This window comes from Mauremys reevesii, linkage group 6 (genome assembly GCF_016161935.1).
Source record: "Mauremys reevesii isolate NIE-2019 linkage group 6, ASM1616193v1, whole genome shotgun sequence".
Classification (NCBI taxonomy): Eukaryota; Metazoa; Chordata; order Testudines; family Geoemydidae; genus Mauremys; species Mauremys reevesii.
Genome location: NC_052628.1, coordinates 27,818,830 through 27,845,239, shown reverse-complemented (window position 1 = coordinate 27,845,239; position 26,410 = coordinate 27,818,830). Strand labels below are relative to the sequence as shown.

The 26,410-nt window shown below is 40.5% G+C and overlaps 1 protein-coding gene across 3 annotated transcripts in view; it reads left to right on the top strand.

Annotated features, from left to right (window-relative positions):
* Positions 1 to 26,410, top strand: part of OXCT1 (3-oxoacid CoA-transferase 1) — a 133,307-nt gene that overhangs the window by 22,891 nt on the left and 84,006 nt on the right. For 2 of the 3 annotated variants that reach the window (XM_039543904.1, XM_039543903.1), the window contains exons 4-6: positions 14,326 to 14,461; positions 18,524 to 18,673; positions 24,970 to 25,076. In XM_039543904.1, coding sequence (XP_039399838.1) covers positions 14,326 to 14,461; positions 18,524 to 18,673; positions 24,970 to 25,076 — 393 coding nt within the window. Of the gene's footprint in view, positions 1 to 6,310; positions 6,448 to 14,325; positions 14,462 to 18,523; positions 18,674 to 24,969; positions 25,077 to 26,410 lie in introns of all 3 variants that reach the window. The other variant, XM_039543905.1, reaches the window with a different exon arrangement.

Below are 26,410 nucleotides of genomic sequence, written 5' to 3'. Positions count from 1 at the left end.
CTCTTAGAGCACAGTCATCCTTCTGTAATTGCAGCTACTCTTAAAAACTCTATAGAATTTTAATTGAGTCTAATCCTTTTATAGGTTTTGGAATGATTCTATAAAATTATATAGCAGGGATATACTCCCAAATACCATATGAAGGTTTTAAAAAAAACATACAGCCAGTTTAATTTCTTTTTTTCATAATGCCAGTTTCATAAAGGGTCTGTTTCTGCTACCCTTACTCAGTTTGAGGAGTTTCGTTCATTTCAACAATTAATTTCAGTGGTTCTTCTTGTGAAGTAAGGAACTACTTAAAATCAGGGCTGCAGATCTAGGCCTAAAATGACTAAGTCATCATGATTCATATGGTGGAAAAGGAAAAGTGGAAAAAATAATAATTTTAGTTAAACCAAGTCACAGGATCAAGGTCTCCTTGATATCTCTGTGCCTTCTCAGTGGGCCAAATTCATGCCTGTTGTAACTCCACTGAAATCATCAGTTATACCAGGGAGAAATGTGGCCCGATGTCCAACATCACAAACCATTTTTTTCCTGACAACATTAGTTTCCATTGGTGGCTCTTAAATATACATTATCATATTTTCAAGGACATGATTTTGGGCTCTGGAAGTTCTATGTATTATTTATAGTGAAATATTATTGAAGACTTCTGTCTTACTACTTAAACTTCCTAATCCCCTGAGATGATCTTCTAAAAAGAGATTGGTGACATACTGTCAGATTACCACTGATTCAAACTGTCTGCTTAAAGGCATGACCAACCTGTTACCCACGCTGCATTCCATCGTTTGTGTGCTTTCTGCAGGAATCCCTTTGATTTTGGAGGTAAACTTGTTCTACTATGTTGAACCGTACCATTGTGGTAAGCATTTGACCTGCTTGTTATAACAGCAGGCTTGGGGCTGAATGGAGTAGGCAAAATGCTACAGAAGTGGGAAAAGGTTATTGAATGTAATGGGAAAGTATTTATTACGGGCTTTAATTACTGTTGCTGAGAGCCAAGGTAGATAAGCCATCTGTTACTATGTTGTATTCTAATTTAGATTCCAAACTTCTTTGGTCTGGGACTATGTTTACAATTGTACTTTATACAGCACCAAACACACTGTCAGCTCTTAACAAATAACTAATTTATAGTGGAATGAAAACATTAGTAATATACATTACATTATATTTACTAAAATAGATTTTGCTTTCCTATTTTATCTGCCATGTAGCTTCTGTGGATGCCTGGGACCTGAAGTTAAGTCAGTGGCAAAAAAAAAATGTTAATACAGAGGTACTGTTGCTTGGTGGTATGTTGTCCTATTGCAGAATGTTGTTGAACTGAACAAAACTCAAACTTCTGAAAACCAGGAAAGAAACAGTTAATGTTGCCTATGCAGCCTTGTCTCTGTCCTCTCCCAGCAATACACCAATACAGGGTCGTACCTTGACTCTGCCAACCTACACTGTTGAAGAAAAATACAAGCTTTTCACCTCCTTCTACAACCAGTTCATTCTTACCCAGAGAATTCCATCTAACAATACTGACGGAGAAAAAGGCAGGGAGGTGATTGCTCATGTTGTCTTCCCTCTATTTTCCTGGAGTTGGCAGTAGCTTCTGTCCAGTCGATGAACCCTGTCTCTGAGAAACAGTGAAGTGTCAGAGCTTATAATGTTTGTGCCATACTGTGTACATTTTCTGGTCAACCATGAACCCTCCACTTTCCCAATTAGTGTTCTTCCAGCACTTAACAGCTTTCCTATTGACTTTGTAGCAATTATACAGATGCTCAGCGAAATCAGAGAAAACTATCGCACCTCCTGGATACAAATCTCTTACAATGTATGAGAGCTGATTTGGAGGGTGTATGAGGTGCACACCAGGTTTAAGGGCCAGATCATTTCCGTCTAGTGAATCACCACATCCTCAAGCATGATGCCAAGGCAGGCCACCTCCCTCCACCCAGATCGGCTGGTAGCTAGCAATCCCCATGTCGTGTACTGCTTGCTGTCCTGCAAACTTCTGCAACCGTGTGATCCAGGAGTTGCCCAGAATCCACCTGTTGGCAACCCTTGCAGCATGCACATTTCTTTGCCCTCAGCAGCCAAGATACCTGTGTGGTCAGTTCCAAATCTTTGCATTGTGTGTCTTTGGACACGCCACATTAATTTGGCTACTTTGTGCTCTCAGGGCACTCCCCCCGCCCCCTCCCTCCGGTCCCCCGGTAATCTTTCCAGACTACGCAAACGTAGAAGTGAACATGTTCCTAAATACGGTTCCCAATTTGGGTCCCCCAACTACCTTATGTAAAACTTTGAGGCACTCAAGCCATTTTTCCCACATTACATGAATTGTTTGATCTCTAGTTCTTTGCAAAAGAACAAAACAAACTCCTAGAAACTTTTCTGAAAAATAGTTCCCCCCCACCGCCTTTGGGGCTTATACGTCCACAACCCTTAGCTCCAATGACCGCCCCCATTTGGGGCACTAGCTCTACCCTGCTCCTCCTGAGACGAAACCAATCCCCCTGAGGCACACCAAATTTCAGAGGAATCTGACTAAGCATATCAATTTTAGAGGATTTACAGGGACCAGCCTTTAAAGAGAAATCATAATGCAATCTTCACTATAGTGGTGCTGCTGTGCCCAAAATCAACAACAAAGTAAGAGACATTCCCTACCCCACAGAGCTCACAGTGAATTGGTGGATGGGCAGAGTTTGGTGCATTGGCAGAGCCGAGGGGTGTAGGGGAGTTAGGGTGTAGTGTTGGGGTGCTCCAGTAGAGCTGGGGGGGTGCAATGCTTCCCTCACCTGAGCCCCCAACCCTTCTCCCCTTCCCCATAACTCCTCCACTCCCTTTATCCCTGCCGGAAAGCATTCTCCTGTTTTTTTTTTTTCCTCCAAATGCTTTGATTATATTCCCCCAAATAAAATTGTCACGTATCACTCACAAATTGTAGCAACCACCAGTCGCTCAGTCCAAAGCGCTATTTGCCTGGGGGGGCGGGGGTTGTCATTAACTTTTCTTTGTTAATTGAAGGGTGAGTTCACAGCCATCAATCTCAATGAGATCTGTGGTTTCATCCAGTCATTAATACCTCTCAGTTTAACAGTACAAGGCAATGGAAAGAGACAGTTTGGGAGGAAGGGGGACAGGACTGCAACTTAAGAACTCCTCAATTAAATTTTGGATCACAAACGCTACCCCATGCCACCATGAGACACACCAGATTTCAAAGCAGTCTGATTTACTGTTTGGATTTTAGAGCATTAAAGCAGAGTCAAGTTTTAAAGCATATAAAATGGTGGGAATGGAAGCCCTCTAGCCATTTTGTCTTAAATACCATTCCCAGTTTGGGTCCCCCAAAGATTTAGTGGGGGTCCTGCGCTGTCTTGGGTAAATCTCAACAGATGGAGACCATTTTTGACCCATATCACATCAATAGTTTGAGCTCTGGCTCTGTGTGCAAAAAAGAACAAAAAAATCAAACACCAACCCAGAAACTTTTTGAAAAATGTTTTTTTTTTCTTTCAGGATTGATCTCTGCAACCCTTGCAGTTCCAAATGACCCCAAATTTGTGTGTCTAACCCTACCCTTCACCCTGCTGAGGCACACCAACTTTCATAGGAGTCTAACCAAGCATCTTGATTTTAGAGGACTTAAAATTGTCCACCTTTAAACAGGAGTTGTGACCTTAGTTAACTGTAGTGGTCCTGACATGCCCCTATAATTTGGGTCATATTTCCTGATGTGCCACAGACTTCCTCTGTGAAGTAACTTATCCAGTGTCCCAGATCCTTGTCTTGTAATTTTCTCATTATTTATTTATTTATGGTAGGTGCTTTCTGAACACACAAGAAGGGGAAACGTTTGCATGTTTTTAACATTTCAGAAATACTCTGTAAAACTGAGAGAACCCTTGCATCCAATATGTCTCAGAAGTGTTGAGAGGCTTTAATTCATTTTGCTTTTACAGACACATAATTAGACAAGGAATTTATAATTTAAATAGAGAAAATAACAGCTGAGAGAGGGGGAAAGGGCTGTCATGTTGAGTCTGATTTCTACTCTGTGTGTGTGTGTGTGTGTAAGAGAGAAAGAGGGGAGGGTGCCGCTTCTGTGTCACATATACAGATATGTGTATGCATACATAGACAGAATATATGAAGTTAACTACATTGCCCCTCCAGGAAGTGAAGTTACAAGCTAAACTTGCCCTGCAGTGGGTTGCATTAGGCAAACTTTGCTCTTAGTAAGTTGCCAAAATAATAATGGCAATAAATAAATCCATGAAATATCATCAGTTAAGTTGTTTGGTCTATATGTTTTTAACTTGTAAGGTTCTTTATTATTACTGTTTATTACAGTTTACTGAGCTAACACTTTGTAAACTGTAGCCCCAGAAAAAGACTGCATAACTCATGTTTCCAATTTTATCATAGGAGTTATTTCAGGATTTTGGCAGAACGCATTGTCCTAAGATCACTAAAGTATGGAGCCAGTAAGAAATCAAATACAGCATTGAGCAGCTTGACTTCCAGATTTTGACTGCAGATGACGAGTGGAAATACAGGAGTTGATCTAAGCTTAACTGTAGTACCGTATCAGTATATTGTCACTCTAACACCATGCAACAGAAGTTAACCTTAGCCTTCAGTCACCTTCATATTTCATTCACTAGGCCTTTGAAGTATGTTGCATATACTGCAGATTCAAACATGATTAGTACAAATTCTGCAAATATCTTCATCAGTAGGAAAATATGGTATATGAAGGGACATGAAATGAAAGAGGGGAATGAACCCCTTCATTTGTTGTAAGTAGATACGTTGAATAGTATTTCACAGTGGAGAGTAAAATGGGAGGAGGCCGACTGGCTTTCCTGCTAGCCTAAAGGCAATGAAGCACAACTGTGGAACTTAGCATAAGTCTGAGCAGCTTTAGCCTTCTGAGTCTAAAAAATGTGTTTTCAATACAGTTCATAAGGTATTTTGCATATAAGTAAAGTACATAAGACTGGATTTACCTTTATTATTATTATTTATTTATTATTAAAGTTCATTTCGTAGTGGTAGTAAGAGTGTGCACTTCCATGTGGGATTCTTTTCAGAGGGGTTGTCACTTGCCCTTTTCAAACTTCAAGAGCACTGTTTGCCTTTTATTGGTCACCCTCAGAAGCAGGGTACTGGATTTGATGGTCCAATGTCTTGACGGGCAAGTGTTCATAGGTGTCTGGTGACAACAGTGTTTAGTCTTAAGTGCTTAAATTCCTTTTCAAAATGAGATTTAGGCTCCTAAATCAGTTAGGCATTGCAACGCTGAGTGCAGCAATGCCTAAATAGCTTTAACAATTTGGGCCTAAGAGTCTGATTCATCTCCCAATAAAATCAATGGGACTTCAGTGGGAGTTGGATTGAGCCCTGACTGCTTTTCCACTTCTCGTGTCACCACCAGAGCTGTCAGAGCATTTTACATTGGGGGCAGCAGCTTGCGTAGGCGTATCATGCCCCTTCTGTCCTATTACCATAATTCTCTCCAAAATGTTTGAGAGAATTAACTTGCCCTGCCCTCAGTCACCAGGTGCTGACATGATTTCTCTGCTCTTACTATATGACAGGAGGAATTTTAATTTCAGTGCTGAATTACGTTTCTGCTGGAAGCGTTAAGAAGAAATTTCCTATGACTGCCCCCTTCACCAAACAGAAAAAGGGGGGCAGAGGAAGGAGAAAACAAGAAATGAGTTGTCATAATAAAAATTATAATAACAGCTCCCTCCAGCCACAAATCTCAGTGACCCAATATTTTAGGATGGAGGTTTAAATGAGAAAGCAAAAAATGGAAGGTATGCGTGAACAGACTTTGTGGCTATTGCATAGAAGAGGGTCTTTGAAGAAATTCAGTCACAGGGCAATTATAGGAAACCCTTCCCCAAGGGTTAGAATAAAGTATCCAAAGCCATCAGTGTCAGGGACCAAACAAAAACTACCATACAGTGAAAGCAAAATTTTATATTAACTGAAAATAGGAGTCCATGGCAATGAGACACATAATTAACAGCGTCTGCTGTAGACTGACCAACTGAGGTATTATGCCTCTTGGCAACATAGCAAATGCTTAGTGTCATGTGTATTGAGGAAATGGGGCTATATGACCTAGAATACAAATGATCACCCCCTTTAAAACAAATATAAACTGTTTTGGACGTAAGGGAAAGAAACTACTTCAAAAATAATTAAACAGCTTGCGTGAAAATGACACTTTTAATGTGACTCAGCATTCACATGACCTTCATGGCTGTGGGCTTTTGTTTGGCAGAGACTGTCCTGAGGTAAATGGAGAGCGGGAACGTGTGCACGGTTTGATCCTGCAGCAAGAGATGTAAAAGCCTGCTTGATGATGATATGCTTCAGTAGCTGCTTCTGAGGCAGCCAGGCCTGGGATTACAGCACTTGGTAATATGAGGCAAAAATCTCACTAATCATTACAAATCTGCCATTGACCCTCTATTTGCCACCGTTCTGAAGTGTGTGTGCTCTGTCAGCATTCTTTAACTGCCTGGGGAAGTTCCTTATCTCTCAGGAAGCAGGTGGGAGAGCTACAGGAGGAGGTGGCCAGGCTGAAAAGCATCCTTGCACGCGAGGAATTCATTGAGAGTATTCACATGGAGACATTCAAGGCTAGGCCCAATGGGGGCAGGAGACAAAAGCCCACAGGTAGTCCAAAACATGAACACCTTGAAGAAAGGTGGGAATCTGGGGGGACCATGGGCCATTATAGCGGGGATGAGGGAGAGACAAAAGAGAACATAGTGGAAAAATCAAATCAGTATCTTAGCTGTATACCAATGCGAGAAGTATGGCGAGTAGGCAGGAAGAACTAGAAATGCTAGTTAATAAACACAACTGTGACATAATTGGCATCACAGATAATACACATGACTGAAATATTGGTATAGAAGGGCACAGCTTTTTCAGGATGGACAGGCAGAGAAAAAAGGGAGCGGGTGTTGCCTTATATGTTAAAATTATGTATACTTGGACTGAGGTTGAGATGGAAATAGGGGACAGATTTGTTGAAAGTCTCTGGCTAAGGATAAAAGGGGTAAAAAGGGTGATGTCTGTACTAGATTCCCACCATGACTACCTAACCAGGAAGAAGAGGTGGATCAGGCTTACAAAATCATCCAAAGCACAGGACTTGGTGGTGCTGGGGAATTTCAATTACCCAGACATCTGTTGGGAAAATAATACAGCAGGCACAGATTATCCAAAAAGTTCTTGGAATGTATTCACCAAAAAAGTTAGTAGCAATTGGACATCTGACATAGTGAAAATAAGGTAGGATCAGAAGCTAAAATAGCGAAAGAACAAATTAAAAATTATTTAGACAAGTCACCAGGGCCTGATGAAATACATCCTAGAGTACTCAAGGAGCTGGCAGAGGAGGTATCGGAGCCATAAGTGATCCTTTTTTAAAAGTCCTGGAAGACGGGAGAGATTCCAGAGGACTGGCAAAGAGCAAATATAGTGCCCATCTATAACAAGGGAAATAAGGACAATCTTGGGAATTTCAGACCAGTCAGCTTAACTTCAGTACCCTGAAAGATAATGAAGCGAATAATTAAGCAATCAGTTTGCAGACATCTAGAAGATAATAAGATAAGTAACAGTCAGCATGGATTTGTCAAGAACAAATTGTGTCAAACATAATAGCTTTCTTTGACAGGGTAACATGCCTTATGGATGGGGGAAGCAGTAGATGTGGCATACCTTGGCTTTTGATACTGTCTCACACCTTCTCATAAACAAACTGGGGGATTACAACCTAGATGGAGCTACTCTAAGGTGGGTGCATAACTGGTTGGAAAACTGTTCCCAGAGAGGAGTAATCAGTGGTTCACAGTCAAGCTGGAATGGCATATCGAGTTGGGGCCCCGCAGAGATCCGTTCTGGGTCTGTTTCTGTTTAATATCTTCATCAATGATTTAGATAATGGCATAAAGAGTACACTTATAAAGTTTGTGGATGATACCAAGTTGGAGTTGCAAGAGATTTGGAGGACAGGATTAAAATTCAAAATGATCTGGACAAACTGGAGAAATGGCCTGAAGTAAACAGGATGAAATTGAATATGGACAAATGCAAAGTATTCCACTTAGGAAGGACCAATCAGTTGCACACATACAAAATGGGAAATGACTGCCTAGGAAGGAGTACTGTGGAAAAGGATCTGGGGGTCATAGTGGATCACAAGCTAAATATGAGTGAGCAGTGTAATATTGCAAAAAAAGCAAACATCAGTCTAGGATGTATTAGCAAGAGTGTTATAAGCAAGACACAAGAAATAATTCTTCCACTCTGCTCTGTGCTGATTAAGCCCAGAAGTGCAGGAAGCTCCCAAAAAGTGGTGGGACCACTGATGCCCAAAGGGTGGCCCTGCCCCCACACAGCCTCCTCCCCCGAAAGCTCCATCCAGTACTCGCTCCTCTTCCCCCTCCCCCACTTGCCCTTAAGGAAAAAAGTGATGGGGCCATGGCCCTCTGGGTCCCTCTGTTCTGTTGCCCCTGATTAGGCCTCAACTGGAGTATTGTGTCCAGTTCTTGGTACCACATTTCAGGTACGGTGAACAAATTGGACAACATCCAGAGAAGAGCAACAAAAATGATTAAAAGTATAGAAAATATGGCCTGTGAGGGAAGATTGAAAAAATTGGGTTTGTTTAGTCTGTAGAAGAGAAGATGGGGGTGGGAGGCATGATAAGTTTTCAGGTGTATAAAAGGTTGTTACAAGGAGGAGGGAGCAAAATTGTTCTTGTTACCTCTGAGGACAGGACAAGAAGCAATGGCCTTAAATTATAGCAAGGCTGGACTTCAGGAAAAATGTCCTCACTGTCAGGACTGGAATAAATTGCCTAGGGAGGTTGTGGAATCTCCATCATTGGAGATTTTTAAAAGCAGGTTAGACAAACAAGTGTCAGGGATGGTCTAGATTATACTTAGTCCTGCCTTGAGTGCAGGGGGCTGGACTAGAAGACCTCTTGAAGTCCTTTCCAGTCCTATGATTCTGTGATTATCTTTCCCTTTTCTTAAGATTCCTAATATTCTGTTTGCTTTTTTGACTGCCTCTGAACATTGAGCGGATGTTTTCTGGGAACTATCCATGATAACCCCAACATCTCTCTCTTGAATGGTAACAGCTAATGTAGACCCCATTATTTTGTATGCATAGTTGGGATTATGTTTTCCAATGTTTATCACTTTATCATCATTGAATTTGCATCTGTCATTTTGTTGCCCAGTCACCCAGTTTTGTGAGATTCCTTTGTAACTCCTTGTAAGTCTGTTTTGGACTTAACTACCTTGAGTAAATTTCTATCATCTGCAAACTTTGCCACCTCACTGTTTACCCCTTTTTCCAGATAATTTCTGAATATGTTGAACAACACTGGTCCCAGCACAGATCCCAGGGGGACACCACTACACAGCTCTCTCATTATGATAAAGGACCATTTATTCCTATCCTTTGTTTCCTGTCTTTTAACCAGTTACTGATCCATGAGAGGACCTTCCCTCTTATTCCATGACTGCTTACTTTGTTTATGAATCTTTGGTGAGGGACCTTCTCAAAGGCTTTCTGAAAGTCCAAGTACACTATATTCACTGGATCACCCTTATCCACGTGTTGGTTGACACCCTCAAAGAATTCTAATAGATTGGCAAGGCATGATTTCCCTTTACAATAGCTGTGACTCTTCTCCAGCAAAATACATTAATCGATGTGTCTAATAATTCTGTTCTTTACTAGTGAATACTAGCCCTGGGAAAGCACTGCAGGTTTGGACTGGTCTACACTGGAAATTTACACTGGCATAGCTGTTTCCCAGGTGTGTACAAATCCACACCCCTGAGAAAAGTAGTTCAGCCAACCTAACCCCTGGTGTAGACAGCACTATATCGAAGGAAGAATTCTGGTGATCTAGTTACCTCTTGGGGAGGTGGATTACTTATGCTAAATGGGGGAACCCCTGCTGTTGGCATAGCTAGTGTCTACACTTGAAGCGCTATAGTGATTTCTTTGCAGCTGTGCCTCTGTAGCGTTTCAAGTGTAAACAAGCCCTTGGAATATCACAGTTTTGCTTCCTGGGGTCCTTCCCCTTCTGAGCAGTATCCTGTGTCAGCCGCATATGTGTGTAGGATACATTGCAGTGCAATTGCACTGGCTGCTGTGTTAGGAGGAGCAGGGCTGGAGCTAAGGCTGTGCTCAGTCATTGCTCCTCCTGTCTACCTGCACAGAAGGGGGCTGGAGCGGCTCTGCAGGACCTACTTCCCTTTACTGCAGTGCAACCATGCTATGAGTAGCTGGTGATAGAGAGTAAGGAAACACTGTATGCCCTTGAGAAATTGTGCAAGCTAGGACATAATTTGGCCCTAAAATTTGAAGTCAGTACAATATAGCTCTGCCACTGACTTGCTCTCTGGCTTTGAGCAAGTCACTGAATGTTTCTGCCTCAGTTTCCCTATTTGTAAAATAGGGTCGATTCTATATGAGGGTGTTGTGGATTAATGAGCCCACATGTGCCCAACTCTCTGAAAGTGTGAAGTGTGATATAAATGCTTGCTACTAAATTTGTCAAAATAAATGACCGTGAGATGTAGTTCATTAAATGTTCCCTCTAATTTTTGACAGGCCGTGTGCGTAAAAAATGTCTTCTGTGCAAATTTTTGTGCACGCGGTGTTTCGTCGTGTGTGTGGTGTTTACGATCTTTGTGCACGCGCACAGCTTAGAGGGAACAGTGCTCGTGGTACAATCTTGATTTTTTTTTCATTTTTTATTTTCAAAAGTTAATACAAAATTATATCTATAATTGTTCAGGTTGTTTTATATACAGAAAAATGGCATAATGCAAGTGTGATGGGGTTCAGTCACAGAGACCCCCTTGGGACTCCTCACCTGATGTGCTGAATTTACTTCTGAGCCTGTTTTCCCTGCCAGCTTGGGACTCCAGAACCCTGGCTTGTTGAGCCAGACACGCTAGCCTGCTGCAACACTGACTCAGGTCTTGTCTACGCCACCAAAGCTGTAGACTTTAAGCAAAAACTGCTCAGCAGCTCATCTATGCCCAGCTCTCAATAGGATTCAAACCCCAGATAAATCTGTTTTACTCTGTATAAAGCTTATACAGGGTAAACTCCTAAATTGTCCGTCCTCTATAACACTGATAGAGAGACATGCACAGCTGTTTGCTCCCCCAGTTATTAATCACTTTGGGTTAATTAATAAAAAAGTGATTTTATTATGCATAAACATTAGGATTTAAGTGGTTCCAAGTAATAACAGACAGAACAAATTAAGTTACCAAGCAAAATAAAACAAAGCACACAAGTCTAAGCCTAATACATTAAAAACTGATTTCAGGTAAATCTCACCCTCAGAGATGTTCCAATAAGCGTCTTTCACAGACTAGACTCCTTCCTGGGCCCAATCCTTTCCCCTGGTACAGTCCTTGTTAGTTCCAGCAGGCATCTTTGGAGAAAAGCAGCGGCTTTCTCATAACGTCTTTGTTCTGTTCCACCCCCTTTTATAGCTTTGGCACAAGGTGGAAATCTTGTCTCTTTGGGTCCCCATCCCTCCTTCTAAATGGAAAAGCATCAGGCTTAAGATGGATTCCAGTATCATGTGACATGGTCACATGTCACTGGAAGACCCTCTCCATTCTTCCAGGGATGGTCTGCATGTACCCCAGAAGGTTTGCAAGTAAAGAGCCATTTACAACCAATTGTCCTAGACAATGGGAGCCATCAAGATTCTAAACCACCATTAATAGCCACACTTTGCATAATTACAATAGGACCTCAGAGTTATACTTCATATTTCTAGCTTCAGATACAAGAATGATACATTCATACAAATAGGATGAATATATTCAGTAGGTAATGATTGTAATGATACTTTACAAGAGACCTTTTGCATTAAGCATATTCCGGTTACATCATATTTACACTCATAAGCAAATTTCCATAAAACATTTTGGAGTGTAATGTCACAGCATGATTAATCTGTTTTATAATTATACAAATTACAACAAGTGTTGGTTTAAATTTCAAAAGTCAATAAATAAGAGATGGCATTTACTCTTTAAAATTCAAAAATGAAAATCCCGTGTTTGTTAACCCACTGCTGAATCTGGCTCCTTAATATGATGTCCAGGTGACAACATTAATGAGACCAGTTATGTATCTTCTTTGATAAGATACCTAATACTCCACAGTATTAACAGATGATAAAGCCTGGTTTGGTTAGGGTCTGGTATTACCTCCTTTGATTAATGTTATCTGAACTAGCAAAACAAGTGCGTCCCTCTTGATCTCTTCATTCAGTCTAGCATCATAACTTTATCTCTAAGCATTTTTTTTCTTTTCTGAGCTCAGAAAGCTGCAGCATATATTTTGTAGAGCAGACATTTGATTTTTGTTGTTCAACAGAACATCTCCCTTGCATCCATTTTGACCTCTTTGCAGATGGTCATTAGCTAAAGCTGGCTTTGGGGATGTTTACAACAGTAATTTCTGTAATGTGAAGGGAGGAGAAGGGGAAGAAATGGAAGGGAGGGCAATCCAACATATTGCCTCCTAATGGCATCATTGATGTAGAGATAATTGACTTTTAATGTTAGCCAGAGAATGAATTAGCCTAACTCGGTGATAGGGACTGGTATAGTTTTCTGTAGCTGAAAACCAATCATTTGTTTTAATTTTCAAGACACCAGGTATACCAGTGGCAAAGTTGAGTCCAGAATAAATTGTGGCTGTTTTAATCATTGCCTTTGAAGTGGTCCCCTAATTTTTTATATTACATAATTGTCCACGTCACTGAAGGACAAAGAAAGATTGTTTTATGAGGGGATTAAAAAAATCTACTTTTTGTCTAAAATAATGGATAATTCCAATTGGTTTTCCCTAAGTTGCATTTGAGTTAAAAATGTATAATATACTGGTGGTTTCCATGAGGCTCTGTATATTGCAAACTTGCATACTCAGCTATAGTGTGCTGGATATCTGGATTTGCCCCATAAAAAGTTTCTTTTTATAGGTTTTCTCTGTCTCTTATCCTGAAATCTGAGGGTATACAGCAAATATTGTCCATTGTTAGCTTACAGGGAGGTACCTTGTTACAAATGTTCAGTAAACAACCACTAAAATTCTAATGCTGTCTTTATGGGCAGCTGCGGAAAGAACTTATTATAATTTGCTTCTTTGTGGGAAGAAAGTGCTGGGGCTTGGAGGGCTTTGAGGCTTAGGGAAAGTTTGGGCCTCATTCATGTGCAATAGTCTGTCCACGTCCTACAGAGAGCCCTGTTTAAAGTCAGTGGGGTGGGTGGAGCAGTCTGCTGCTATACAGTGCAGGATTGGGGCCGTGAGGGGAAGGTTCCTTTGGCTATTTTCTGTCTGTATTGCCAATTTTCTAAATTAAATCTTAATCTTGTGTCTGTAAGACTGAAACCTCTTCCTTCTGTCAGTTCACTCTGAAATGGAAGTCTCATCACATAACATTGTCCCACCAGTAGAGAGGGTGAAATGGCAGCAGCCATAGAGGATGCAATGGAAATAGTGACGTCGAGAACTTTAGCATGATTATATACTTCTATGGCAAAAATAACATATGCTGGTTCAAAATGCAGATCACAACATAAGCTGGCAGAGTGACTCACTGAAGAAAACCTCGGTTGCAGTCGTGTCTGTTCCTCAAGGAGTAGTGGCTTTCACAAGAAAGTGAAATATTTACTATAATCAGAAAATAAAATAGGAAAAACACCCCTGTTTGGAGTACAACCCACCCTACGACCTTGACTCGGAGACCTGCCTCTCCCCTGTTTCTTATTGTCCTTTACTTGAGCATCTGTGCAAGGGGAAATCCAAAATGATCTGAAAGTAACTTTATTCATCAGAGACCTGGTTGTGCCCTTTAGTGTCTATTTATTTAGTGGTGAGACAACAATTGAAGCAGAAGCTTTCTAAGGTTATTTCATTTGTTAAGCTGTCATTTGTAGCTAGTGTTTACTTTACTTAGTGTTCTCACCCTGAGGGTGATGTCTGATCACAAGGTGCCAGTGACTCCTCAATTCTAATTCTAATTCTGGCACAGACATTTTCTTCCTCTAAAAACTGGGTCTTGCTCCTTTGCCTCCATTTCTTCATCTGTAAAATAGGAAGAATAATATTTCCTTCTCTTACAAGTACCGTGTTAATTCATTAATGTTTATAAAGTGTTTTGAAGATGGCACAATGCTCTGTATTTTGGATGTTGACTATTATTGGTGTTTTTCTGCACAGTGTTGACAATTTTGGACTTGGTCTTTTGCTTCAAACTAAGCAGATAAAACGGATGGTATCATCCTATGTTGGAGAAAACGCAGAATTTGAACGACAGTACTTATCTGGAGAATTGGAAGTTGAGCTTACACCTCAGGTAAGCTGGTTTCCATAAGGGGATCAGTCAGTTTTCCTTTTTGGTCTGTGATAATGGATGATTCTCATCTTGTTTTCTTTTTAAGGTGTCTTTTCTCTTTTATTGTTGTTTTACAACACTAATATTTTCCATAGAGGTAGGTGTGTGTTGTAAACACACATGGCAGTTGTTCTCAAATTGAGGCCTGTGAACTGCTGGTGATCTGTTGTGAAATGACTGATCATGCAATGTAAAAACTTCTCTTGTTACCATTTGATGATAAATCACCTTAAAAAGCTTCTTAATAAGAAATTAAATATTATTTCTATTGTTCACTGTTTGTTTCTAGAAGTGCCTGCAGTCGGCTAGGTAAACATACAAGAGGGAACAGGTCTTGCTCAGGAGACTCTTAAAAACACAAAATGACAAGTTGAGCAGCATGGAGAGGAAGAGTCAGCTTTGGGGAGTGAGCTGGGATTGAGGGCTAGTGGAACAGACTTTATGGCAGGAGAAGGGAGCCAAAAGCTGAGAGTAAAAGTGAGTGAAGTGGAGGGAATAGACGGCTGAGTCTGTGGAAGTAATTGGGAAAGAACTAGGACAGAGGGTGAGGAATAAAATCAGGGACATTGATGGATTGGGGGTCATGGAAGGGTCAGGGGAAAGTAATGGGTCTAGGGCAACGTTGAAAGAGATGAAGTGGTAGTTGGAGGGTGGGAAAATTTAAAATATTGAGAGGTCCAAGAAAGAGCAGTGTGTTGAGAAGACACGGTTGAGTGAATGGCTATTTTGGCATTGATCCAGGGTTGAAAGTCAAACTAGAAGTTGAGTGCTAAGGCGTCAAATGAAGTAATCAAAGATGAGGGTAAGAGACCATGAAAAGAAGAAGAGAAGATCCAGATGTCAAAATCAGAAAAGGTGTTTTGTGGGGGAGTTATGTACAGGGGTATTATGCAAATATGAATGGGTGGAAAGATGATCCAGAAGACTCTCTCTATAGATGTCGTTCATGATATGAAAAAAGTTAGAGAACCCCTGAGTTGGGGTCCATTTTTGTTTATTAGATTAGACGTAGATATGTAACTTCTGCTATCTAGTGGAAGGGAGTTAAAATTGGAGTTTTAAGTAGCACAGTGTGAAACTTAAACATTAATAACACGTTAGTTGAATTCAGTCGTAGTTTTGTGTTAAATCTCAGTGTGCATATATTGTGTTAGAATTTAATGCTTACAAGTTAGCTCTTCAGCCCAACCCAGCTATAGCAGTTCTTGCACTAAAGGCTAATCAGGGATGTTGGGTACAAAGATAACTTAGAATGTTGGTATCAATAAGACACTGTATAGATCTAATACAATAACTCCTCACTTAACATTGTAGTTATGTTCCTGAAAAATGCAACTTTAAGTGAAACAATGTTAAATTAATCCAATTGTCCCATAAGATTTAATGTAAATGGGGTGGGGGGGGTTAGGTTCCAAAGAAATATTTTTGGAGCAGACAAAAGGCATTATATACTGTACAGTACTATACTGTGGTTGGGAAGTGCCCCAGCTTACTCCACACAGGCACAGCCCGCTGCAGGCAAGGACGCTAGGAAACACCTTTGCAACAGCAGCGGCAGCTTCCCCGGAGAACAGGTTTGGATTTTGCCGGGAATGCTCCAGGCCCGCCTCTTCCTGTCCCCGCTCCACTCCAGGCCCGCCTCTTCCTGTCCCCGCTCCACTCCAGGCCCACCTCTTCCCACCCCCACTCCACCTCCTCTCCAGAGCAGGCCACATCCCCAAGTCCTAAGTGCCACTAAACAGCTGTTTGGCAGTGCTTAGGACTTTCTGGGAGGGAGGGGCAGGAGGCGGAGAAGCATAACTTGTGCAGTGCTCCCTTGTAAAATCACTGCTCTTCCACAGAATCTTACAAGCAGGCAGCCAAAGGACATTATAAGGGAGCATTGCACAACTTTAAATGAGCATGGTCCCTAACTGAGCAGGTACGTAACCGTGGGACAACGTTAAATGAGGAGTTACTGTATTGTAGAACTGACTGCATAATTCTAAAACATGCAGTTAGTCACTAAAACATATGCTGTGTTATTTCAAAGGATAAGACATAACACATGGAATAAAAGGTGTTATTAATTAAGGCTGCAGTAGGCGCCCTAACTATGTGTTGTGCAGATCTGACCCTAGTTACATATAGAATGTGCAGTTGCTCTTGACTCTATGCTACTGAGAATGCTGCTTGTCTGAACACTAGAGATGGAGAAGCATCCAGCATTCCTTTCTACCCGATTGGCTAGCCCAGAAAAGCTCTGGCTCTTGCCACTTCCTCAGCTACCAAAGTTAGTTTGTCCTCTATGTTGAATACCTCCCACCCAGACTCTCAAGCAATCCACTTTCCCCTCCCCACTTTGTGACCAGTACCGCCAACCTGAAGATCTAACAAACTTCTCAAATGTGAGAGTTATGTGATACAAGTTTTTAACAGTAACAGGTTCATTAACACTGGAACTACTTGCCAGGGGATGTAGTGGATTCTGTATCACATGAAATATTTAAATTAAGATTGTATGCCTTTCTAAAAGAGATGCTGTAGTTAAACCTCAAATTACTGGGCTTGATACAAGCATTACTGGGAGAAATTCAGTGTCTGCTTTGATACCGGAGGTCAGACTAAGTGATCACAACAATGATCCATTCTTGCCTTAAAATCTGTAAATCTATTAATATAATTTGGGAGAGATGATAGGGAAGGAAGGATACATTTCTCTGGCAAGATACTTTTAAAACAAACTAACTGAAAACAATTGTTTGTAGCTGATACAGGCTTTTGAATGCTAGTAGTTCTGGTAGAGATGGATTAGCTGCAAAGTGCAAAAGAGGTAGATAAAGGTACATATTCAATGCAATAGATTGTATGGATATCACTGTCATGCTGCCTGGAGTGCCACCCTCAAGGCAGACTGTCAAAAATCCAGGCAGTCACTCCGAGTTGGTTGTATGTTCTATAATTAGATTTCACCAACCCAGTAACAAATGTGAACTCCTGAAGCACACTATAACAGTCATACTGTGGAGTCACAGGCAGTCCCCAGGAGCATTCCAGTCTATGTTGTCACCCATGCAAGCTGGACTTGGTTGCTATACACCAAAAATTGTATCACATTCAGGTTGCTTCCAAGAGACAGTCACTTACCTCAGGAAAGTTTGTACCTCAGATCTCTCACCAAAGACAATGATTGTAGCTAATCCTGTAATAAACTAACTAAAGATGTATTAACTAGGAAAAGGAAATGAAAGAGTTACTTACAAGTGAGAGCAGGCAAACATATATACACAAGTGACTTAGTCAGTGGTTCTGAAAGGTGACAGAGTTGTAGCACTCTGTCCGCACTGAATGTCTTTTAGGGCTAACCCCATCTTAACCATACTACAGGTGAAACAACTGGTTTCCAGCAATGAACCAGTCTGTTCTCAGCTGAGGCCTAAAGCCTTGAGAAGAGCTGGCACTTGGCTTGCCAGCCTCACAATCACCACCGCTTATTTGGCACTCAAGAAGAGAACCCAGGCTTTACTGATTCCCAGCCTCCTGCTGAAACTAATAGGCATTGCTGCCTCAGTTTTGAATATTGCATCCATTGTTATGTTTCCCTAGAGACTTCAGAGCACGAGAACTAGAATTTAGACAAATATGTAGGTTGCTAAAAAAGGCTGTTTGTACTAATGCTGATAGCCAAGTGGGGAATAGGAAGAGAACAAAGAGTGCATGGATTTGAGTAGTATACCCGTAAACAAGCTAGAGAAAAGGGGGTTATAAAATACAGAGGCAAGAAGTTGAATACTGAGTGAATGGGGGAGTTGAGCTACAGTGTGCTATTTAGTAACTGATGGCCAAGAAGAATGGTTTTATTGTCAAATAACAAGAGGGGGAAATAGACTATTTTTCCCTGTTTCTAATAGGATCAAAAGGAAAAACCCCAAGATACAGGAACAACCCCCCCCCCCCCCAAATGTCTCTTATTGAAGCAGATGTTCTTACAGGAAAATCAAATCCAAGTCGTCATTGTTTGCTTCTGAACTTGTTCTCCTCCAGGGTACGCTTGCTGAGCGAGTCCGTGCAGGAGGGGCAGGCATTCCAGCATTTTTCACAAGCACAGGCTATGGAACGTTGGTACAAGAAGGAGGAGCACCTATCAAATACAACAAAGATGGCAGCATTGCCATTGCCAGTCAGCCAAGAGAGGTAAGATGCCATTCTGTTGTACTAAAGCCTGCAGGTTTAGAATCTGAATTCCTTGCTGGTTCACAGGATAAACAGCAATGTAACCTCTTCTGAGACCATCTGAATCTTGAGGTTACAGATTAATAATTATGTGAATTCAGAAGGGTCAGGAAGTTGACTTGTTAAAGAGAAGGCAGCTCACTTAGCATGAACGCATTCAGAAACCACTCTGAGGGCAGGTCTACACATAAAACGTTGCATTGGCGTAGCTGCACTGCTGTAGCACTTAAATGAAGACGCTTCTTTGTCGATGGGAGAGCTTCTCCTATTGGCGTAGTTAATCCACTTCCATGAGAGGCAGTAGCTATGTTGATGGGAGAAGCTCTCCCTCCGACATAGCGCTGTCTACACCAGGTCGGTATAACTGTCACTTGGGAGTGTGGATTTTTTTTTTTTTTAAGCCCCTGAGCGATGTAGTTATACCAATATAAATCTGTTGTGTAGACCTGATCTTGGGTACTGATAGCTGAAATTTGGTTTGGTATAAGGCTTTGAAATTAAAAAGATGCGGAAAAAGGCACTGTTTTAAATTGAGAAACGGGTTTCTCATATGGAAATCAAAGGGACAGAATCTGGAGAAGGGGAAACATCTGTGTATAACTCTATATTATATATAATAAACTAATGGATAATGTTATTTCTAATGAATGTTCTCTCAGCTGCTGAAGATCAGTACTGCACCGCAGCGAAGGTTAACATCATCATCATTAGGGCTAAAGCAATGCTTTTTTCCAAATACTTTCTACTGTTTGTCGATAGCTATTTTTAAAATAATTTCCTAATTGTCCAAACAATTTTCCTTCTCTTCTTTTACAAGAAGATTGATTTTATAGTAATAATTCTATATCAGAAGACACTGAGTAATCAACTTAATCTACATTTTTATACTTAACTTGTCACTGTGGTTTTTTAACATCTAATTTAATCTTTCTCCTCCATTTATTAAGTGGCACTTTCTCTCTAGCATATCTATTTTCTCTTGACATATTTTTAGAAGCCCTTCATATCCTCCTTGGTGGTTTGTGTTTTTTTTTTTTTTTGCAAGAATCAACTCATTCTCCTGCTTCCCTCCCTGTTTCCCCAAACCCTTCCCACAAAACAATCTAACTATTCTTGTTTGGTTGCCTCCCTCCATGTCAATTTTCAGTATGGTTTCATTTTATTAAGTAGCTCCTCGTGAAGCCCTATAACTGAACTTTTGGCTCCTTGGGATTTTTTCTTTTTCAGAAGAATTATTCTTTGTTATGCTCTTGTAAGTATTTTTAGATGCTCTAGCCTTCTTCCACACTGTTGTGAGAAATTACATTTCTCATGTCTATTCTGGGATTTATGTCCTCACTGTCCGCAGATGAATGATGATCAATAATATTGACACCACAGTTCTTGAGACAGATGGTGGTGGTTTTCATCCCTGCTCTTTCTTGCATAGTTCAGTCTTCCTTTTTTTCTAATGGTTTCTAAAGAAACGTGATGGTTAAGGATTGGATCACTTGGCAAAAAGGTTAGAAAGAGGTTATTATATAACCAAAATCTTGGTTCAATTTAACGAAGGTCCATTGTGATAATTTTGTCTGACCTCCTGTATAACACAGGCCATAGCACTTGCCCAAAATAATTCCTAGAGCAGATCTTTTAGAAATGCATCAAATCTTGATTTAAAAATTGTCAGTGGTGGAAAATCCACAACGGACCTTGGTAATTTGTTCCAATGGAGAGTGACCCTCACTGTCAAAACATGTACACCTTATTTCCAGTCTGAACTTGTCTAGCTTCAATTTCCAGCCCCTGGGTCATATTATACCTTTCTCTGTTAGACTGAAGAGCCCATGATTAAATATTTGTTCCCAAGTAGACAATTATTGACTATAATCAAGTTACCCTTAACCTTCTCTTTGTTAAAATAAATAGATTGGGCTTTTTGGGTTAATCACTTTAAGGCATGTTTCCTAATCCTTTAATCATCCTTCCATGTCTTCTATGAACCCTCTCCAATTGACCATGTCTTTCTTGTCACCAGAACTATACAGTATTTCAGCAGTTGTCACATCAGTGCCAAATACGCTCCTACTCAAGATTCCCCTGTTTACGCATCCCAGGATTGCATTAGCTCTTTTGGCCACAGAGGCACATTGAGAGCTCATGTTTAGCTGTGGATTCCCTGCCCACCACGCCCAGAACAGCGTCCTCCCCATTCTGTAGGTATGACCTGCACTCCTTATTCCTAGATGTATACATTTACATTTAGTTGTATTAAAATGCATATCGTTTGCTTGTGCCCAGTTTATCAAGTAATCCAGATCGCTCTGAATCAGTGACCTGTTCTCTTCGTTATTTACCATTCCCTCAATTTTTATTTCATCTACAAGCTTGATCAGTGATGACTTTGTTTTCTTCCAGGTCATTGATAAAAATGTTGAATAGACTAGGGCCAAGAACTGATCTCTGCAGGTCCTCGCAGGAAACACACCTGCTTGATGATGATTCACCATTTACAATTTGAGATGTATCCATTAGCCAATTTTTAATCCATTTACTGTGTTCCATGTTCATTTGATATCATTCTAGTTTTTTAATTAAAATGTTATGTGGTACCTATGTGGCCTTACAGTATTACCTTTATCAACCAAACTTGTAATCTCATCCAAAAAAGATATCAAGTTAGTTGACAAGATACATTTTCCATTAACTCCCATTCATTGGCATTAATTATAGTACCCTCCTTTAATTATTAATTGAGTCCCATATCAGCTGCTCCATTATCTTGCCCAGGATGTCAGTTTGACAGGCCTTTAATTGCCCGTGTCATCCTATTTAGTCTCTTTAAAAACTGGCACAACTTTAGCTTTCTTCCAATTGTCTGGAACTTCACCATTACATGTTGATTTTCAATCAGTCTTGGAACCCTGGGGAAGTGAGCTCCTCAACCAGCTCTTAAAAAAAATTTGTATGCAAGTTATCAGGGCCCGCTGATTTTAAAATGTCTAACGTCAGTAGCTGCTGTTTAAAATCCTCTTATGATACTAATGGAATGGAAAGAGTGTTCTCACCTTTGATGAGCCCTATATCATCTGTTTTTCCCCAAATACAGAACAGAATTATTTATTGAAAACTTCTGGTTTTTTGCATTTTTATTGACCATTCTACCATTTACATCTAGTAACAGACCAATACCATTGCGAGGATTTTTTTTGTTCCGAATATATTTAAAAAACACCTTCTTATTGTCCTTAGCTCTGCTGGCCGTAGAGTTCTCCTTTTGTCCTTTAGCTTCTGTTATCAATTTTCTACCATTCCTAGCTTCTGATTTATATTTATTACTCTCAACTTCCCCTTTCTATTTTTTTTTATAGCTTCCTTCACTTTCCCTCTAAACCAGGTCAGATTTTTAACCTATCTTCTTCCTCAGCTGTAAAATTCTGGCTTTTTGGGCCTCTTGTGAAGTGTTGTTAAATGATTCCCAATTCTCATTCACATTTTTCTGATTAAATTCTTCCTCCCAACTGATTTGGCTCATAATTGTTTTCAGCTTTGTGAACTGGCCCTATTAAAACACCAAGTGTGTGTGTGTGTGTGTGTGTGTGTATATATATATATATATATATATTACTATCACCATTTACCTCCCAATGGATGTGCACAATTTCTGTTAATCTTAATTGGGTTGGGGATCAGGGGAGAGAAGATACTTTTACTCATTTCAATAAGACATTAATAGGAAACCTCAGTATTTAAAGGAATTCAGAGGGTAGGAAAGTTGAGCTGATCAAAACTGTAAGCATAAAAGGCAGTAAGATTAAAAACCAAGTTGCCAAGGAAGTTCTTAAACTATAATTTGTCTTTTCATTTGAAGGCTTACGAAGTTTAAATCTAAAATACACCAAAATTGCTTTAGACATTTAATAAAAGTAATTTGTTTTGTTTATAGCTAGGGCATTTCTCTGTTAACATTACAGTAATTACAATATCTGTTTGAGCTGTTCCTGAATCAACATTTTTTTCAATTAGATTTTAAGTTGTTGGTTTTTTTTTTACTGTCACAGCAAAGCAGACCTATCACAGAAGCTTCAGTTTAAGAACTAATGAAAATATTAGTGTTCAGAAAGAATATAAAACTGATTAGGAGGCTGGAGGGATTATTCTTTCCTTATAAATTAAATGAACGAGATGTACGTATCTTGGCTAAGTGACAACAAAGGAATAAGAGACATTCACTTGAAATTTATTCATGTCTATGAAGTTTTAATTAAAATTGAATATGGACTTCTTTGATCTGATTGGTGTCGCTGAGTGCCAGTGTAATTAAATACGAACAAAAATGTTATTTTTTTGTGTTTTTACAAACTGAAATGCAATCGAGTCTATTAACCCAGTGAGATTTTTTTTTTAAGCTTAAATAATTGAGGTCAGAGGAAGTCTATTGACTTGCCTGTTGTTGCACTGTCAGTAGCTATGTAACACTGCAGAGGGACTCAGTCCTAAACCAATATTAAGTCTGTAGGTAGAAAACTGGTTAGCCATCCTCCTTTATTCAGGTTATGTAGCCATTCAGGATTTGTTGACCTGGGATAGAGAATGGTAAGGGAGCTTCACTGTCAACTAATTTAGACTCCTCTCCCTCATGTAGATTTATGCCACTCTCCAGTGGTCATTCAATCCATGTAGTAGGATTAGAATCCAGGATCATCTTGGTCTCCTTGATTCTTTTCTCTAACCATTAGAGAGCACAGCTCTCTCTTTTTAGTGCAAGATTTAGGTGTAAATTGCATTCAATAGTAATTAATACCTGGCTCTTTATATAGTGATTTTATAATTTAAGACTGTATGGAGCTTGGCTTGCTCTCTTATTTCAGTTTGGTTTGGTTTTGATAATGCGCAAGAAACTGTTTAAAAATTTTGGTCACTGAATTTTCTTCATCTATACACTCTAACACAGTTCAGCATGGATAATCCAGATCCCTCTTCTAAGGCCCATGACCTTTGCTGTTGGGCCTCAGTAATGGATAGTTAAAAAAAAGCAAACATGCTGATGGATGACTTACCCATACTGCCTGTCCTCTGGTGACTAACCTGATCTCCACTGACCGGGGGCGGCTCTAGGAATTGCGCCGCCCCAATCACGGTGGCACGCCACGGGGGGCGCTCTGGCGGTCGCCAGTCCCGCGGCTCCAGTGGACCTCCCGCAGGCACGCCTGTGGATGCTCCACCGAAGCTGCGGGACCAGCGGGCCTTCCGCAGTCACGCCTGCGGGAGGTCCACCGGAGCCGCGGGACCAGCGGACTGTCCGCAGGCATGTCTGCGGGAGGTCCACCGGAGCCGCTTGCTGCCCTCCCACGGCACGCCGCCCCAAGCACGCGCTTGGCGCGCTGGGGTCTGGAGCCGGCCCTGCCACTGACACCCTGTTCTGTCTAGGTTCCTGATCCCTATACAACAGTTTTGCTTTGAGCATCAGTAAACAATTATGAAGAGAACAGAGTTGTGTTTTATAAAATCTAGAGATAATTTTACTGGACTGTCATAGCCAGACTTCAGTTTCTGCCTGAATGAACATCCCATGTTTTGCTTTGCTTCGCTTCATTTAGCACAAGTTTTAAGAGCCCTGTTAGGTCATAATTCAGGAAAATTATTAGCTTGATAAGTATAGAAACGAACTTTGTAGCTAATTACAAGTTGCATCTAATTTAATGGAGCTATTAAAATAGTTGGTTCTTGGTCCATTTATGAGTTACATTTTCAAATTACCCAGCACCAAAAGAAGATAATTTCAGAGAACAATGGGTGAAATTCACCCCTGTACCAAGTGTCTGCATGAGGGCTATGTATCACTTAGACCCTCAAAAATGGATTTAAGAGGCACATAGACCTTGGGCGGGTCCTCTGCATCTGGATGAATTTCACCCAGTGTGAATACAAACTCTGTAAATATCGCTGCTGCAGCACTAAGGAACTGTTACTTTGTGTGAGCTGCTGGAAGTACAGCATAATGCCTGCTGAATTCCAGTAGGTGGTGCAGTGGGAACAGGTACTGAATTCCAGTTGTATGTTTCCCTAAACAGGGAAGCTATAGCAACTATAAATTCAAGTTATTGCCTCCCCGTGCTCCTCTATTATTACCCACTTGAGCTATAAGACATAACTACACATAGACACAAAAGAAGGTTTAAATTGAATTGTCTGTAAAATAAATCACACAAAATAACTATTATATAAGAAGTCTGTTTGCTGATGCCTGCTCAGCAGTGCACTATTGTTCCCTACAGGTGAGGGAGTTTGACGGTCGTCACTATATTATGGAGAAGTCAATTACAGGTGATTTTGCACTTGTGAAGGCATGGAAGGCTGATCGTGCAGGAAACGTTATCTTCAGGTATGGCCCGTTTGCCAGTGGAGGAAGATCCTAAAATAGTTTGGAACAATTTGAAAGCAAAATGGAATCCTGTCTCCTGTTTGATGGCAAATGAATATCTTACTGACTTCACTTTTATTCATTTTGCTTTGCCCTACTGTCAAATTATAATTCTATAAAAGGTAAAAAAATAATTGCATATATTAATGGCTTTCAAGAATACAAGAACAGCTGTGAAATAAAAAAAAGTGATAAAAATATAGCATGGCTGATAAAAGCCACTAACAGTTCCTGGAAAACATAGTAGCTTTCTGTACAGACTGAAACTTTTGAATAAAGGTGTCAGATTTAAAAAAAGGAAAAAAAAAAAAAAAAAAAAAGAAACATTAAGGACAGTATATTGGGTAGGGTCACAGGTGACAACAAGAGCCAGCTACATTTAGTCTGCAGTCCAACCAGTAAGCTTAATTCTGACCTGTTGAAGTCTGTGGTTCAATTCCTATTGACTTCACTGGTGAAGGATCAGACACTTTATGCCATTATATATCATCCTTTGTAATGGAAACACTCGTGGGTATGTATGGGGGTGAGTTATGTCCAGGTCCCCTTAAAGAACTGTGCAACACAACTTTAGCCACAGTCTGAGACCAAGGTATGACTAGGCAACTGTATTGCTCCTGTGGTTTCTCTTCCATTTAAACAGGAGAGATTTGCTTATGTTTAACGCGTTTGTTTGTTTGTTTGTTTTTGCTGCTAACAGAAGAAGAGGTAAGTGTTGTGGTAGCTAAGCGCACTTTCTTACAGTAAACTGAAAAGTCAAGTAACCCTTTTAAATATTAGAGGAAATAAGGAGTGCAAAAAACCCCAAGTGTTTACAAAGTCAGATTCCAAAAGGAAACATGCAGTTGTTGGTCTGTCTTAAAAATCATGGTATTTAAATCAGTGGCATTGTTTTTTGCCTGCCTTGTGATTTATGAGCCTCTAGGAGGAAGCTTCCCTCCCTCTCCCACTTCCAAATGAGTGATTGTTTCTGGTTGAGCATTGAACTTCAAATGTGCACATACAAAGAGATGTAGGCCAACCTGTTGGCTGTCACTTACCTTCTGCTGCCCCCTGGGGTGTGGGCATTGGGAGCTGTCATTCTATCTCTTCTACCTGTCCCTCCATGCTCCACACAGCCTCCAATCCCATATCTTTCCCCTAGCATTTGCTTGTCCCCACCATTTCCCCTCTTTCTCTACAATCGCATATGTGTCCCTTTCTCCCTCTTTTCCACAATCTGCTGCATCGTATCGGTCTCCCTCTTGCTACTCACTTTCCATTGTATGTTCCTTTTTCCCTCCTGCTCCCTGCAC